This window comes from Bos indicus, chromosome 4 (assembly GCF_029378745.1).
Source record: "Bos indicus isolate NIAB-ARS_2022 breed Sahiwal x Tharparkar chromosome 4, NIAB-ARS_B.indTharparkar_mat_pri_1.0, whole genome shotgun sequence".
NCBI classification, from domain to species: domain Eukaryota; kingdom Metazoa; phylum Chordata; class Mammalia; order Artiodactyla; family Bovidae; genus Bos; species Bos indicus.
The window spans coordinates 45,643,987-45,661,841 of NC_091763.1; the positions used below are offsets into that span (position 1 = coordinate 45,643,987).

The 17,855-nt window shown below is 37.0% G+C and overlaps 1 protein-coding gene across 2 annotated transcripts in view; it reads right to left on the reverse strand.

Annotated features, from left to right (window-relative positions):
• Positions 1-3,465: 3,465 nt before the first annotated feature.
• ORC5 (origin recognition complex subunit 5) overlaps positions 3,466-17,855 on the reverse strand; it is a 93,417-nt gene continuing 79,027 nt past the window's right edge. The window contains exons 14-15 of one of the 2 annotated variants that reach the window (XM_070787716.1): positions 12,486-12,598; positions 3,466-4,263 (exon numbers count right to left, since the gene is read on the reverse strand). In XM_070787716.1, coding sequence (XP_070643817.1) covers positions 4,218-4,263; positions 12,486-12,598 — 159 coding nt within the window. In that variant the 3' untranslated portion in view covers positions 3,466-4,217. The remainder of the gene's footprint in view (positions 4,264-12,485; positions 12,599-17,855) is intronic. The other variant, XM_070787717.1, reaches the window with a different exon arrangement.

The following is a 17,855-nucleotide window of genomic DNA, read 5'->3' on the forward strand; positions in this document are numbered from 1 at the left end:
TGTGCTTTCAGGGTATTTAAAAGCCAATTTGAGTGAAATGTTGATATCTTGATAGGAAGGATTTGAGCTCTAAGAAATCTAAGCATTTCTGAAAGCAAATTGTGTCATCAGACTGAAATTACATGCAAAATTATCTAAACTATTTTACATATGATAGACAGTCACACTGTAGGAGATGAAGCTTTCAAAATGTAGGGGATGAAGTTGAACAATATCAACCTCCAGTTAATTACCTCCAATCCAAGTCTCTGCTCATGGAAACAGGCGTAAGATGCAACTATGGTACACAGTAGTGTGAGACTTCAGGTAAAAGTGGAGGATGCTATTACAGTCCTGATCATGTACATGGAGCAGTGGTTACATTTATCTATTATTTTAGAGACTCTCTTTTGAGTACTTGATGTGGTAAGATGCATTATCCCTGGATTTGGTCCATTATTTTTCTTTGCATAGTACAAGCAGAGTAGAGCATACCTTGGAGGAACAAAGGAGACTTCTTACGCTGAGCTTTCCTTGCTCCAGACCACCTTAATTACATTAAACATTTGCTGGTTAACTAAATCCCTTGGAAGTACACCACTAATTGTTCAGCCATCACACCTTGAGGGCAAACAATGTAACTCCTCAGTCACCTGCTCTCTGATTTGATCATTCTCAGTTCAGCTTTTGACTATTCAACAAGATCCTGAAAAATAAGTAATGAAACCTGCATGTGAATTAGAATCCTTCAATTCCAAAAGTAAAAATCCAAGGTATTGTGTCCATTTGAATAATTAAAAAGTTTTAACACGAAGTTTCCTAGATATGATCAGGTGAGAGCGCCACTTCTCTACTTAGTTGGGATGCTATTGCATTCCATCACTGACCTCCTTTCTAGGCCACAAATATTTCAGGACAGTGACAATAGGTAACATTTATTGAGCAATTATGGTGTGCCAGTTACCTTACCTAGACCAGGGTTTCTCAATCTTGGCATTACTGAAATTTGGATCAGATAATTCTGATGTGGGCCTTTAGGATGGTCTTTGTGACCTTTGCTAAGTAAAGATTTTTTTAACTACAATTCCGAAACCATATTTCATACCAAAAAAAATTGATAAATCAGACTTCATCAAAACTAAAACCTTCTGTTCTACAAAAGACACTGTGAAAATAAAAATGCAAGTTACAGACTAGAAGCAAATAACTGCAAATCACATATCTGATAAAAGACTTGTATCTAGAAGATAGAAAGAACTCTAAAAACTCAAAAGCAAAAACAAAACAAAACAAATAATCAAATTTAAATGAACAAAGGACCTGAACATTTTTTCAAAGAGGACATACAAACAGCCAAACGGTACATGAAAAGGTGCTCAACATCACTAATCATCAGGGAAATACAAATCAAATCCACAATCAGATATCACCTCACATCTGTTAGCATGCTGCTGCTGCTGCTGCTGCTGCTAAGTCTTCAGTCGTGTCCGACTCTGTGCAACCCCATAGACGGTAGCCCGCCAGGCTCCCCTGTCCCTGGGATTCTCCAGGCAAGAACACTGGAGTGGGTTCCCATTTCCTTCTCCAATGCATGAAAGTGAGAAGTGAAAGTGAAGTCGCTCAGTCGTGTCCGACTCTTAGCGACCCCATGGACTGCAGCCCACCAGGCTCCTCCATCCATGGGATTCTCCAGGCAAGAGTACTGGAGTGGGGTGCCATTGCCTTCTCCATCTGTTAGCATGGCTATTATCAAAAAAGACAAAATGTCAGTGCTTGTTCTCTATTTCCAGGAGCATCCCAGGTCTCTACCCAGCCCCACCACACACCCAACTGTCACGTCAAAAATGTCTCCAGAAATTGCTAAATATTCTCTGGTAGACAAAACTCCCTCCAGTTGAGATCTACCACCTTAGATATATCAACTTAATTATTAATTCTCTAAACAACTCCAAGAGAGAAGTTGTAGGTGTACCTCACTGTAGGTGAGGCACAGAGAGATTCAATAATCGGCCTAATGTCATATAACTCCTAGAGATATAGCTGGTATCTGATTCCAGAGCCCCAAGTCTTAACTGCTGCCCTAGACACTTGACACCTTTTTGACTTTTTAGGCCTTAATGAAAAGAGGCCTGCTGGATCAGGATCCCTTCCAGAATTACTGAAAAAGAACTGCTTCGGCAATGAAGACAAATTTAGGGATTGAAACTGGAAAGTAATAAGGGGAGTAAGGTTTCCCCCTAACCATATATATCTGAGTACAGTAATGGAAAGAAGACATTTTTTAAATGGGGGATAACTACTGTATAAACAATCTGAAATCCCACAGCTTGGTAACTTCATTTTGCTACTTCCTAAATCATTTTTAGATTTAGGTACAATAAATGCTGAGAATAACTTAAGCACGTTCTCTCTTAAGTATCTGGCCCACTAGCCAGCATAATTCTCATCATTAGATTCTCCCCTTTAATTGGAGATTTATATCTTCCAATTAGAAAATTCATCTGCAGATGACCCTTGTTAAAATGCTAATATCCATATTAAGCTCTGTTAGTCTTTGTTTAAATAAATTAATCAAATTAGTGAGTCATTTAGCAAGCCATTAGGAAGTAAATTACAAAACATAGAAGTTCTGATGGCCCAGTCAGAGGCAGGGAAAATCTGGTTACAAGGTGTTCTGCAGGGAAGCCACACACAGGGCTGGTAGCAGTGTCGGGCAGTGCAAGATGAGCAAGGTACTGGGCAGGGGACAGGTGGCCTGCAGTGAGGAGGCATAGAGAGTCACATACAGGAACGCTTGCCTCCTTTTTGTCTTCCCCAGTCCCCTATTTGACAAACTTTTTTCCCCCTCAAATTCCAGAGTTTTTCCCTCAAAATGCTCACTGATCCCAGGCTTTCCAAGAAGGCTGCACAGTAGACTTGCCACTTGATGGCAAATTATAAAGGGGATGAAAATTCCCTCAAGTGGCATTGCTCTTCCTTGAATCAGCTACTCAAACTGCCTTCTACTTGAATGATACACAGATTTCTAAGTGCATTTGCAATGAATTTGCAATGCACATGGTTTTTTCCTGGCCCTGGCTTCTCCAAATATCTTGTAGAACACAAAATTTCACCATCTTCCATGAGACAAGAGACAGAGGGCGAGGGTGCTCCTTGCTATCTTTTATCTTATATAGGGAGACAAAGAATAATTTCATTCCTTCCCCCCCTCAGTACCTATAAATAAATGCAAGTAGACAATTCCTTGTTTTCTTTGATCCAGAAAGTGTCAGTCACTACATTAACAGGCTTCCTATTGCTATTTGGAGGTGACTATTGTGAGAATTTTTTTTTCCAAAAAAAGAAGGAAAGTATAAAATGCGACTGAAATTTAAACTAGGCTCTGTAATTAAGCACTTTAAATCTGTTCAAAATAATTTTCAAGCATTTAAGTGCTAACAGAAAACTTCAAAAGTAGGTAAGAAAATCAGACCCCAGGTTCATAAATAATGTAACAGGAAAACTTTTATTGGGTAACTATTAAAGGTCAGTGATTAAAAAAAGGAAAGAAAACCATTATGCAGATTAAAAAGCTATGTTGAGTAGTTTATTGCCAGAGTGACTAGATAAATCTCACCTAAGTATACTGCAGTTATCAAGGAGGCTTAGAGGTGGAAAGCTGCCCTATGTGATCAAACTACCTTGCCTTTTGAGAAAATCAGGGTGAAAGATAGACACATATAAACTTGGATCTTAAAATAACAAAAAACTTCTACTTATTATATTTTGCAACTATGATCTTTTAAAGTGGTGGCCTTAGGAAAATCTGCTTTGGCAAGCAACTGCAGAGGCTCCTGTGGAGAGGAAGTGAAAAGACTGGGCTTATATACAAGGGCTGCTGGCACGTTCAAAGCGCAGGGGATAGTTCACAGAGCAAAATGCAGTCCTAAGTAAATGGGTTTCAGGCAATTTCAGTGTTAAGATAACATCATTAAGAATAGAACAGATTGTGCTCAGACCCTGCTGTTTATAATTAACACGTTCTTTCCAAATACTCCAGGGTCCCTGGTAAATAGTCTTCTGCTCACATTCACCCAGACCAATCAGAGTATTTTCATCAGATTCCATGCTGGGCCAGCACCTGTCTGGACAAATCCAATGGAGCCAAAGAACTCCTCTCCCAGGCCAGCTGAGTAGTTGGATGAACACAGTTTGGCTTAGTCATTGTCACAGTGTCCATATGGCTTTGAAGCTTGTTTTCACAAGAAATCATACAAGTATTTTATTATGTCAAAGTTCACCGTCCTATAAACAAAAATAGATAGTATGTTAGCATCCTCACCCCCTAGATTGCTCAGCTTTGTATGTATGATTCTGAGAAGCACATGCCAATAATTCACAACTAATGCTAAACAACCCTATGATACTGTCAAAAGCATCATGACAGAATTAACATTGTTTTTTAATGTCACTAGGAACAGTTTCTTTAAAAAGTTTCCCTCCCATGCATAAAGTTTGCTTTTCTAACAAAAGTAAATGAAGTCAGAACTACCCAACGTTCATATATTTCAATTATAGCACAGCAAGTTTGGATTTCATTTGAAAGCTATTTTCTTTTTGTCTAATAACCAGAATAAAGCAATTACAGATGCAGCAGTATTTAAATCTCCTTTGCTTTTGAACATTGTTTATCTCCCCAAACACCTGTTTTATCATTACATAATGCATAGCTCATCTGTCCTCATTTGTAGTTTTCATTCTTTTCAGTCTTTTTACACTGGCTGACCTGTGTGTGTATTGTAACTAAATCTGTATGATCCAAGAATACGATACAACAAACAGACGATGTGAATGTATATTTTTGTGCTCTGACGGCAGGCAGAATAAAATAGCAGAAGACAGAGACATATAATTATTTTCCTTTCTCTAAATTCATTCTTCACTATATATATTCAGACTTGGAGGTTTATTATTTGAATAAATGGTCAAAATAATTAGATATAATGATCTAGCAATAAGTATAAAATTAAAGCCTTAAAGTATTCAATTCTGCAAAAATAATCATCCATATGAGAACAGCCTTTTAAAGATTCACTAATTTGCATGCTCTTATTTATTAAACCATCATTAATTGATGTTTTTGTCCATCACTTTGTAATACACTTTCTAAAAAAGTTTCTAAGCAAATGACTGACATATCAAATTTTTTAAAAAATCAGGAATAGGGAACTATAGATACTACTTATGCAAAAACATTTAAAAATAGCTCAAATGAGATGCTATGGCTTTGTGGCACCTAATGATGGAATGAAGAGTACTTTAATTCTTTCACTACAAGAGTGGCTCTCTGAAGAACACCAAAACTTTCCAAATTGCATAAAAACACTGCCAAAACAATCCTGTTATCACTGGGGGTACTAAAACAACTAAAAATACTTTCTAAAAAAAAAAAAAAAGAAACCAACTTATCTTAGGCATAATGTCACAAAAGGTATGGTTACTATATCATAAAGCTATTTATTTTTATGTGCTTTCCTTTCATTCGACTACGTGTTAGTGGTGTTATTCGCTCAGTCATATCCAACTCTTTGCGACCCCAAAGACTGTAGCCTGCCAGGCTCCCCTGTCCATGAATTCTCCAGGCAAGAATATTGGAGTGTGTTGTCATTTTCTTCTCCAGGGCATCTGCCTGACCAAGGGACTGAACCTGGGTCAGTGCAGGCAGATTCTTTACTGTTTGAGCCCCCAGGGAAGCCCATTACAGAACTCCCCAAATTTACTAGTAACAAGGTACCACTAAAAATTACCTTTTAAAAAATGATGAAAAGATTTTTCATGATTGGTTGGAAACATCTTTTTTAGGGGGGTCTTAGAAGACAAAAGACACAGTAGGCTATTTTTAATCATAGGCAAAAAGGACAGTTGGATTCGTACATCTCTCCAGGCACACTTCCCTACAATGACTTTGGGTCCTAAGGTTATAAACCTAAAGTGACAAAGTAAATTGAACTTAATATTAAGTTTTATTGTCTTTTGGATTTATTATTTTTTTCCCCACTGAATAGAAAAGAAAAGTTTAAAGAAGCTATGATTAAAACAAAGTTGCAATACTATAGGACTAGAAGGCATTACATGATAAGACTATCACAAAGCCATACAAAATGATCCATATGAAGCCATAACTACAACAGTATGAGAGGTAAGGAGAACAGAGAATTGCAACTATGCTGTGATAGGTAAAGAGAAATGTTTGTATAACAGACTAGTACTAGAATTAAAACAAATGAAAATACTGTGATTTGTTAGTGGCAGAACTCCATCTTATCTAATAATCCATTTGTTTAACACTGCAGCACAGTTTGTGCAATAAATTTTTCTTTATAGAACGATTGGACTGACTTAAAAACAGTAAGCATTTGCAAAAGGTTCATGACATCCTATTTCTCTGCTTTGCCAGTGGGAAGTACTAAAGCAAACTGAATCATACAGTTAAAGCTTTTGGACTTAAGAAAAAAAAAAAAAGCTAAATTAACTGGGAATTGAGTATGTAAGATCATCCCTCTAAGAAACATTTACTCCCAAGATGATAACTACTTTTTCCTATCATCCCTCCATCCTCCTATATAAACAGGTAACTTACCAACTGATTCCCACATGTATCATTTTAAGACAGCAGAATTTTATAAAGTAACTGCAAGGGCAACATTAAAACTGGGCACACATTCCAAAGATAGTTTTTAAACACTATAGAAGATTCTCTCACTGAACACAAGTGAATTATTTTCTAAAGTAAGCATCTAGAAAGAAATAGGATAAACAAAAATAGTGTTTGTGGCATTCTGCCTAGGAGTAATTCTTAAATCAGAATTTAGACTACTTATAAGTTAATTACGTGGCATATATATCTAAGGATTTTGACTACCTAAGGAAAGAGATGGGAAAACCAGACCACCTGACGTGCCTCTTGAGAAACCTATATGCAGGCCAGGAAGCAACAATTAGAACTGGACATGGAACAACAGACTGGTTCCAAACAGGAAAAGGAGTATATCAAGGCTGTATATTGTCACCCTGCTTATTTAACTTCTATGCAGAGTACATAATGAGAAACGCTGGGCTGGAAGAAGCACAAGCTGCAATCAAGATTGCTGGAAGAAATATCAATAACCTCAGATATGCAGATGACACCAGCCTTATGGCAGAAAGCAAAGAGGAACTAAAAAGCCTCTTGATGAAAGTGAAAGAGGAGAGTGAAAAAGTTGGCTTAAAGCTCAACATTCAGAAAATGAAGATCATGGCATCTGGTCCCATCATTTCATGGGAAATAGATGGGGAAACAGTGGAAACAGTGTCAGACTTTATTTTTCTGGGCTCCAAAATCACTGCAGATGGTGACTGCAGCCATGAAATTAAAAGACGCTTACTCCTTGGAAGCAAAGTTATGACCAACCTAGATAGCATATTCAAAAACAGAGACATTACTTTGCCAAAAAAGGTCTGTCTAGTCAAGGCTATGGTTTTCCCAGTGGTCATGTATGGATGTGAGAGTTGGACTATAAAGAAAGCTGAGCGCCAAAGAATTGATGCTTTTAACTGTGGTGTTGGAAAAGACTCTTGAGAGTCCCTTGGACTCCAAGAAGATCCAACCAGTCCATCCTAAAGGAGATCAGTCCTAGGTGTTCTTTGGAAGGACTGATGCTAAAGCTGAAACTCCAGTACTTTTGCCACCTCATGCAGAGCTGACTCATTGGAAAAGACTCTGATGCTGGGAGGGATTGGGGGCAGGAGGAGAAGGGGACGACAGAGGATCAGATGGCTGGATGGCATCACCGACTTGATGGACGTGAATTTGAGTGAACTCTGGGAGTTGGTGATGGACAGGGAAGCCTGGTGTGCTGCAATTCATGGGGTCACAAAGAGTCTGACAAGACTGAACAACTGAACTGAAGGATAATTTTGCCTTTATCCTTTTATTTCACGTTGTTGATGCTTTCACTACATTGACATACTTTTTTCTCTTGGGGTACTATTTTATTTCCTTTTACTTATGTAGGCAGTTTGAGTTTTTCTTTCTTAGTTTGGTTTTTCAGAGAATTTGCAATCACACAACTTTAAGTTGCAATATTAAGTTATTTTGCAGCGTCTTCCTAGACTGTGGAGGGAAAGAAATCAGAAACTTCAACTACCGTTAACATTAAGAACAATTCAAGTACAATGCTTATTAAGCATGTTTTCATCTGTGTTCTTCCATACTCTACCTCCATATTCTGTGCTCCTTTCTAGAACCAGTCTCCTACTGCTTCTGTGTCCAAATCTTTCACAGTTCCTTGGTCAAGAAGGTCCTTTATGTCCTCTACCTCTTCCTTGAATGGTTTTCTTTTCTCAACCAGGCTTAACTGAAAGTTGGCTCCCACTAAGGGATCGAGTCTCGTCTTTAGCTCTTTCCAATGAGGTTAGACTGACTCTACTATAGTCCAGGCAGTTCTGTCATGTGAGGCTGCTGTCCTTGTGCAAAAGGCTCTGCTCCTGTGAGACTCAAACCATTCCACTAACACCCTTTATCCCCCTGTCACCACCTCTTAGTGAATAATGCAGCATCCAATTCAGTTTCCTCTCTATTCCAAGATCTGCCTCAGCTTTAGTGTCTTCATTGCACTTGTCCCTTTTACCTCAAATGACCTTTTCTACTCTCATGATCACACTCAGAAATGTTCTACTTCTAAAAAACATAAATTCAGACATTCCACCCTGATCCCAATCTCCTTTAAATGACCTGGAACACCTGGAAACAATCAGTGTACAAACCTTTCTTTGCCTTTTCCTCATCTACAAATAATTACTATTAAGTGCCAGGCACTGAACTGTTAGCCCTCCACATGCTTTACTTCCTTTCTTCCCTTCTAGGCTTAGACTCCATGGTTTGTCACCTCAAGCATTCATTTGCTAGCATCCACTGAATTCACCTGGAAAAACCCCAATCCTATGTGATTTCAATTGCACCCTTTTGCTGTCCCAGTACCCAGCACATGGAATGCTGCTGGAGAAGATCACAAGTTTTACAGATTGGTGCCACTGTAAATTCAAGGCCGGGAACCTCGACTGGGCCCTCAACACTCTCAGCAAGTTGCTCTCCTTGCTAGCACTTTCCTCCATTCTCCGTGGCAGCTATTTCAAATATCCATATTTGTCTCAAACCGTTGTACTTCTGTCCTTAAGTCTCTTGCCTTTACCTTTACACAGAAAATAGAAGGCCTCAGGTCAATGCTCCTTCAACTTCTTGCCAACAGATCTCTAAATTCAGTTCCATCTGAAACCACCTTATCCTCTTGTATAATGAAAAAGGAGTCCCCTCTCTCATTTAGGGCTATTTCTTTAACTCAAGTTTCTAAATCCCATGTTATATATATCTTTTCAAGGACTTTAAATTAGTCACCTCTCTTTTGTATCATTAACTCTTCTTCCCTACAAGTTCTTTCCTATCAGCATTTAAATATGCTCATATCTTTAAAAATAATAAGCTACTCATGCCCCCACAAGCTGTTTAGTAGATAACAATCCTCTATTCCTCTTTATAGCAAAAATAGTCCAGAAAATAGGTACATGAGGGCAGGATACAGATCTGTTATACATCTTGCTACCTCCCCAAAGCCTAGTATAGTGATCATAATCAACATCACAATAAACCTTAAGTGAATAAAAAGAATTCTTTGCATGTGTGGCATCAACTTACTCACAAATACCACTTAATGCACTATATTCTAACTTGTACCCCACTGTATCCCTGAAAGTGTTCTTGTTAAAGTCACAAATGATAGCTTTACCATTAGACAGACTCTGCCTGATTTCTTGGCAGTAACCAACAATTTGACCATTATTCCCTTGCCTTAGGTTTTTCTGCCTTTCTTGGATATACAACTTTCTGTATTAATGTTTTAACCACTTAAGTTTGTATCATGAGTACTTTCCTGTGTTTTTATCTTTTAAAATTACAATTTTAAGTAACCTCACAATTTTTAAAATTATTTATTTTTAATTGGAGAATAATTGCTTTACAATATTATGTTTCTGCCATATATCATCATGAATCAGCTATAGATATACACATGTCCCCTTCCTCTTCAACCTCTCTTCCACCTCCCACTACATCCCACCCTTCCTAGTTGTCACAGAGCATTGGACTTGAACTCCGTGTCATACAGGAAATTTCCACCAGCTATCTAATTTTACACATGGTAATGCATACGTTTCAGTGCTACTCTCAATTCTTCCCACCCTCTGAGAAGGTTTGAGTAAGTTAGTGATTGACACAGTCTCTGCTTTGCTCTTCATGGGCTTATACTGTAAGAAGAAAAATGAGTTCTAATTATTGAATGAATTATTTAAATAAAATAATGGTAAGTCTCAGAAGATAAGTGGACCTGGATAAACTGTGAATAGTGTGTGGGAGTAGGGTGGAGGGCGTGGACAACGGGAGGTCATAGTATGCTTGAGGATAGAACTGAAATCTAAAGGTTATGTAGCAGTTAGCTGGATAGAGGATTTGGAAAGTGTTGCATATGCAATGAATGGTGAATGTGAAGAACTGAAAAAAAAAAAAAACAAAACCCAAAGTGGTCAAAGTATAAATATCTACAGGAGAAGATGTATGTGATAGGTATGGCTGGGCACAAAGGCTGAGCCCAAGTCACTGGGGCCTTGAAAGTTATTTTAAACATTTTGGTTTTTTATCCTAAGAGTTACAGGAAATTATTGAAGACTTTTAAGTAGAAGGGTGACATTAAATTTTTACTAGATCACTCTGGCAATAGTGTGGACAACAAATTATAAGAGAATAAGAGTAGACAGAAAACCAATTAGAACGTTACCAGAGAAGAGATAACAGGGGCTTGGTCTAGAGCATTAATGGTACAAAGGACAAAAGTCAATGAATTGAGAACATAGGAGGAACTTGACAGGCTCAGAAAGACGAATGCTTGGATACTGGGAGTAGGGGGATGACAAATGTCACTAGTGACTACCAGGTTTTAGGCCTGTGCAACATGACAGACTGCAGTGCTAATCACTGAACCAGGGAACACTGAAATAAAGCAGCATCATTCCTTTTTTGTTGGCAAGCAGAAGGGGGAATTCCTGAGTTCAGTTTTGGAAATATATTGATACAGGTGGGAAATATCCAAAAGTCAAGAATACTAGAAAAAAGGTCTGGCCTCTAAAAAACTGGGGAGTATGATTAGCACATGGATAGTTGTTGAAGTCAGGAGTAAAGTAAAAATAGTCTAGGAAAAAAAATATGAAAAGAGCCAAGCCTCAAGGAACAACTAAATGTAAAGGTCAGTGGATAGGATAAGCTGACAAATGAGCTTGAGAAGAAACAGCCAAGGAATAAAGATGAAAATCACAAGATTAAAATCATGCACTCTAGGAGAAGAGTTTTAAAAGAGACAGAGTAGTCAATCCTGTTGGGTGCCACTGAGAATACATAGTCTGAGGGCTGGGAAAGATGCTGGAAAAAGGGAGGAGATGGAATTCAGAGCAGAAGTGGAAGAGCCCATTTGACATAGGAGAAGGAACCCCAATCTACTGATAAAGGAAAGACAGAAGACGGGCACATATGTAGGTAGTGAAAGGAGTTCTCAACTCAGTTTCAATTTTGTTCTCTGAAGCAGTAACTGCTGAACAAAGTGAACACAGATGTTAGGACTTGTGGTTTGAATACAGTCAAGAATCAGAATCTAGATCGAAAAGAAACCTGTAAACCACATATTCTACTTTTCAATACATGTGGTGGAATGGCTGTGAGGCTGGTAGAAGATAATCAATTAGAAAAAGAGGGAAATAGAGCCAGACTGTAAGAGTCTCAAAGAAATTCAAATTTTTGCAAGAAATTGGGGAGAAAATAACTATCTAGAAGTGGCAACAAAAAGGATAACACTTAAAGAGCATCCAATCCTGAGAGGTAGGAGTTTGAGAAAGTAAGAAGCTACTACTAGAGATAATTGGCAGGCTTCCCAGGTAGCTCAGTGGTAAAGAATTCATCTGCCAATGAAGGAGACACAGATTCAACCCCTGGGTCAGGAAGATCCCCTGGAGAAGGAAATGGCAACCCAGTATTCTTGCCTGGAAAATTCCAGGGAGAGAAGAGCCTGGTGGGCTATACAGTCCATGGCGTCACAAAGAGTTGGACAGGACTTGGCAACTAACACAAACACACATACACTATAGTATATACAAGTTATCTGTAGTCAGCTGCCCATTAAATCCTACCTTGCTACTATAGGACCACTATTCCAGTCTGTCTCAGACTCTCAGAATCCTGATTTTTGCCATATGTTAACTAATTCTCTGAATTTTGTCATTTGTAAATCTGATGAGAGGGTTCATTCTACAGTGAAATAGTCATTCTCGGCATTTAAATGATCTTCTCTTGCTTAAATGACTGATGACATTACATTAGGAAGAAGATTAATTTTTATACTTAGTATATCATTTACATAATTCAAGACCATTAATGATTATTCTATGCTTACCTAGCAATAGCTCTGATGAAGTCTAGAGACACTGTGCATTTGTATTTTGGTTCATCAAGTTGATCATCATGGCCAACCAGGGTTAACAGCTGAAGGGTCACTAAAGAGGTAATCTAAAAATAAGAAAAGTATTTTTATGAGAAAATGGTTTAACCAGATTGCATGATGTCCTTGTTTCTGAAACATTTTATAGTTACTTTGATAACAATATGTAACAGAATTCACAAGAGCATCTGCAAATATGACCACTTTGAAATTTGTATAAACAAATTTGTACATATGCTTAACGTCCTAGTTAATCAAACTAATGATCAACCTTTAAGGACTCCACTAGAGATAAATTTATTTCAACTAACGACACACATATGACTGCTAACCTTTAAAAACTATAAACAAAGGACATTCCTTCTCTCCATAAAAATTTTATGAACTTTCTATCCAAATACCTCAGAATATCAAATCTGCACTCCCTTGAGAATCGAGCAGTTAAAATGTGAAAGTGGGCCTTTTTCAGAGTTGAGTAGCTGGTTAGATAAGAAATACATCCTTCAGATCTAGACTTAGTCTTGCTTTTAAACTGATCCTCAATTAGGCAGTCAGGAAAACAGCAGGGAGATTAACAATGGCAAAAGTGCATTTTGACAAGTCAAAAATCCAAAATCCAAAATAATTTCACGTGCATAACGCTGACAGAAATATTAAGTGCTCTGAAATCCAAGAAACAAAGCTGACCCAAGAGCTGGAATTCTTTGAGTAGCCTATTTTCTTTTCCCAATTGTTTTTTCCCCCTCATCTCCTGAAGGCCAACAGAAAAAGAAGCCAACAATGGTAAGAAGGAAGATCAGGAGACTTGGTGATCTGTAACTGCTGGTGACAGTATCTATAATACTTAATCATGCGCCTTAGGAATAAAAAAAAAAATGTTCACTTAATCTGTGATCAATACCTTGAGATGCAGTAAACATTCTGAATGATAAAAACAATAACAGTAGTAGTGATTTGCTTGGTACCATGTACTCTATACACAGCATCTCATTTATGCCTCATAACCCTACAAGGTGGATGCTATTATACTCATTCTATAAATGATTCTTAGAGATGTTAAGTAACTTTCCTCAGACCCCAGAACTGACAGGTGGCTTAGTAAGAATTCAAACCTAGAGTTCATGCTCACTCTATTATACTACACAGACTCTACTATTGCAATTTAAAAGGGGGAACTGTTATGCAGTGTTCAGTCAGCTGTCAATATTAACAATTTTTAAAAACCAACAGATGGGTAGATACCACAGTATTTTATATACAGAAAAGACTATATTTAGCAAATACAAAGCATTTTTTCAATAAAAACTTACAAGTTTTATATTTTCTTAACTTTAAATAGCTCTCACATAAATAATATGCAGAGGGATATTTTTTATAGGCCAGTCTAACAAGCTTTACCTTTTGAGTGGAATATATACTCTATTTCCCTTCACTGAAAAGATATTCTAAAATTTTGTTTCTACTACTGTGTCAACTTTTCTATTTTTTCTGTGTCTTTCTCATTCCTTTATTGCCTTTCATTGAACTGAATTATACTATTTTTTCATTCCACTGGTTTACTCTACTATCCTGGAAATAGTTTTATACTCCAGTTTCCACTTTGATTTTTTTCTTTTGGCTCCAAGCTATTTTAGAATTCTTTAATTTCCAACTCATAAAGTTTCTCTAGCATTTTTGACTTTTAAGAGGGGAATATCACAGAATGCAGTCTGTATACTAGCAATTCTTTGAAATTTGATAAGAAAGCTATATTCTCCAGAGGGAAAGAAGAGTACACAGGGACATGAAAGCCACTGTGACAAAGAATGAAACTAACCACAAGTGGTCACTCTTCCTATTCTGCAGGCCAGTTCCCTTCCCTCTTTGTTCCAAGAATGTCTTTTTTTTTTTTTCCAAGAATGTCTTGAGCTGATGGTAACTGAGTACAAACCATGCCCACAAATGGGATCACCTATGACAGGCCAGCAAGTGGAACGAGACAAGAGTTTTCTCTCTTACTTATATACAAGTACTTATATCATAATAGTATCTTCCATTTTTGTCTCTTGGACTGCAAAGCCTAAAACATTTACTATATAGGCCCCTTACTGGAAAAAGTTTGTCAAACTCTCACACTGAAAAATTGCTAGATTCAGATAATTTAGCAATGTATATACCAAAATGTTCAGTGACTTATCCAAAGTGATAATGACTACATAATGGCAGAAACTTACTTGACTAGGATTTAGGTCTCCTAACTACAATTCTAAAACTTATGAAGAGAATGGCTAAAATGTGATCATAGCTGAAAGAGCTAACTTCTAATAAGTTGTATTATAATCTTACCTGAATAAAGAATGCGTTAAAAGAATGAGGATGATCTGTGAAAAAGGGAGTGTTCAAGGGAACAGACAAGTCAGTATGTCTCCAACAACAGGACTAAGGGCTCCCTGACCATTAAATCGGAAACCTGGTATGCACTCTAAGTGTCTGCTCATTGTGGAAGTTATAGTTATCCAGTTGTCATTCCATTAATGATTTTCTTAGTAGTATTTAAAAGGTACATATGAATAAAGTTGATGAACAGATAAAAAATGTTAAGTTACTCAACATTTTTATAAAAGAGCTCACATTTACCTAGTTTAAGAGTTAAATGAAACAAAAAAATTAAGTTGGTTGTTAAAAATGTATGACATAGTATTGTGCCCATTAAATGAGGTCATCTATCATATTCAAAAGCAGAGACATTACTTTGCCAAAAAAGGTCCATCTAGTCAAGGCTATGGTTTTTCCCACGGTCACGTATGGATGTGAGAATTGGACTGTGAAGAAGGCTGAGCGCCGAAGAATTGATGCTTTTGAACTGTGCTGTTGGAGAAGACTCTTGAGAGTCCCTTGGACTGCAAGGAGATCCAACCAGTCCATTCTGAAGGAGATCAGCCCTGGGATTTCTTTGGAAGGAATGATGCTAAGGCTGAAACTCCAGTACTTTGGCCACCTCATGCAAAGAGTTGACTCATTGGAAAAGACTCTGATGCTGGGAGGGATTGGGGGCAAGAGGAGAAGGGGACGACAGAGGATGAGATGGCTGGATGGCATCACTGACTCGATGGACATGAGTCTCAGTGAACTCCGGGAGCTGGTGATAGACAGGGAGGCCTGGCGTGCTTTGATTCATGGGGTCGCAAAGAGTTGGACACGACTCAGTGACTGATCTGATCTGATAAGGCAACTTAACACAGTGCCTGAAACATAATATTCAATATGAGCTACTATTTATATTATTACAACTAGTACTTTTCAATCTCAAATTTAACAAATAGGTTTCTTTTCTAATAATCCAATAGTTTACTTAAAACTCACTGTATTTTATTTGAAAACTGTTTCATATATTTCCTATAGCTTTCTGAATTATATGCCATGCTTAATTTATTTAGAAAATAAAAGATAAAACTACCTAAGGTTAAAAACATCTATATGAGGGCTTCCCTGGTAGTCTACTGATTACGAATCCACTTTGCAATGAAAGGGACACCAGTTCAATCTCTGGTCCAGGAAGATCCCACATGCCACAGCGCAGTTAAGCCTGTAAGCTGCAACTACTGAACCCATGCACAGCAACTACTAAAGCCTGTGTGCCCTAGAGCCCAGGCTCCTCAACAAGAGAAGCCGCCACAATGAGAAGGCCACGCACCACAACTAGAGACCAGCCCCACTTGCCACAACTATGGAAAGCTCCCTGGCAGCCACAAAGACCCAGTGCAGCCAAAAATAAATAAATATTAAAAAAATATATATCTGTATGAGATTTTATAAACATTCACAACAAACTATCAGTTATGAGTGGAGAGAGGGAAGGTGGGATGAGACAAGAGGAGGGACTGAAAAGGTAAAACCTACTGGGAATAAAATAAATAAACTACAAGGATTATTGCACAGCATAAGAAATATAGCCAATTTTTTGTAATAACTTTAATTGGAGAACAATCTAAAAAAACATAAAATTGCCATGTTGTATACCTGAAACTAACATAACATTATGAATCAACTATATTTCAATTAAAAAAAATACTTCTGAACAGATCAAGAAAAATAATGGGCCACATATATTAATCCCTTTGGAAAAAATGCTCAATGTGTCAGTTTCACCAGGAAATGAAGTGGATAAAAAAAATGAATCGACAAAAAACTGCATGAAAAATATAATTAAAAATTATATGGCATATCAGACCCAGATGTAGGGAAAATTAAGGAATACATTGGTAGTTCTGAAAAAATGATACAGAATGCAAACTAAAGAGACTAGAAAAGACAAAATGAGAAAATCTAACATATTTCTAATTAAATTTCTGGAAGGAAAAGAGACAGAAAAAAGGGGCAGAAGATAATGATAATGGATGAAAAGATAATGGATGATGGATGAAAATTCATTCAAAAAGATGAAGAACACCATATCATAGAACTGAAGAGCTAAATAAATCCAACAGGGGAAATAAAAAGAAATCAATACCTAGATATGTCACAGTAAGTACAGAATATCAAAGATAAAGAGCTCTTAAAAGTAGCTAGAAAAGGAAAAACAGATTATCTTTACAGGACTAGCAATTGAACAGACAACTGTCTTAAGAACAACAATGAAAGATATAAAATAGTGGAACTATATTTTTAACATACTGAAAAAAGTAATTGTTAACTCAGAAATGTATGCCCCCCAAAACCAATCTCTTAAAACTGAGGATGAAATAAAAGGCACATTTCTAAACTAAAAACAACGTTGTGCTATCAAAATATTCCTACTCACTTAAAGAAATTCCTAAAATTTACCTCCAGGTGAAAATAAAGGAATACAAGTTGGAAGGTCTGAAATTCAAGAAGGAATGAAGAAACTGGTAAATATGATGGTAAATCACTGAATTTTGACTTTGATAAGTATAAATGTTATAATATTTATTGCAACAACTAAGAGAACAGAAGTAAGGAAATCTGAATTATAAAAATCTAAAACTAAGAAAAAGAAACAAAAGGTAGGCAAGACAAATAGAATAAAACAAGATAAGATATAAACAAAATTACATTAGAAACTATACTAAAAGTTAACTAAATGTTGCAAATAAAAGTCAAAGATTAAGTGACTGAAAAATAAATCCAACTATATACTCTTTAGGACAGATACAACAAAATAGAAGAATATGGGAAGGTTAATAGTTAAAGGACAGAATGAGAAACATGAAGCAAACTAAAACAACGAAGCTATATTAACACAGACAAGAGAATTAAAAAGAGATTTAAAGAAAGGCACACTTAGTAATGACAAAATGCAGTCACGAAGCTCCCACCTCTCACAAG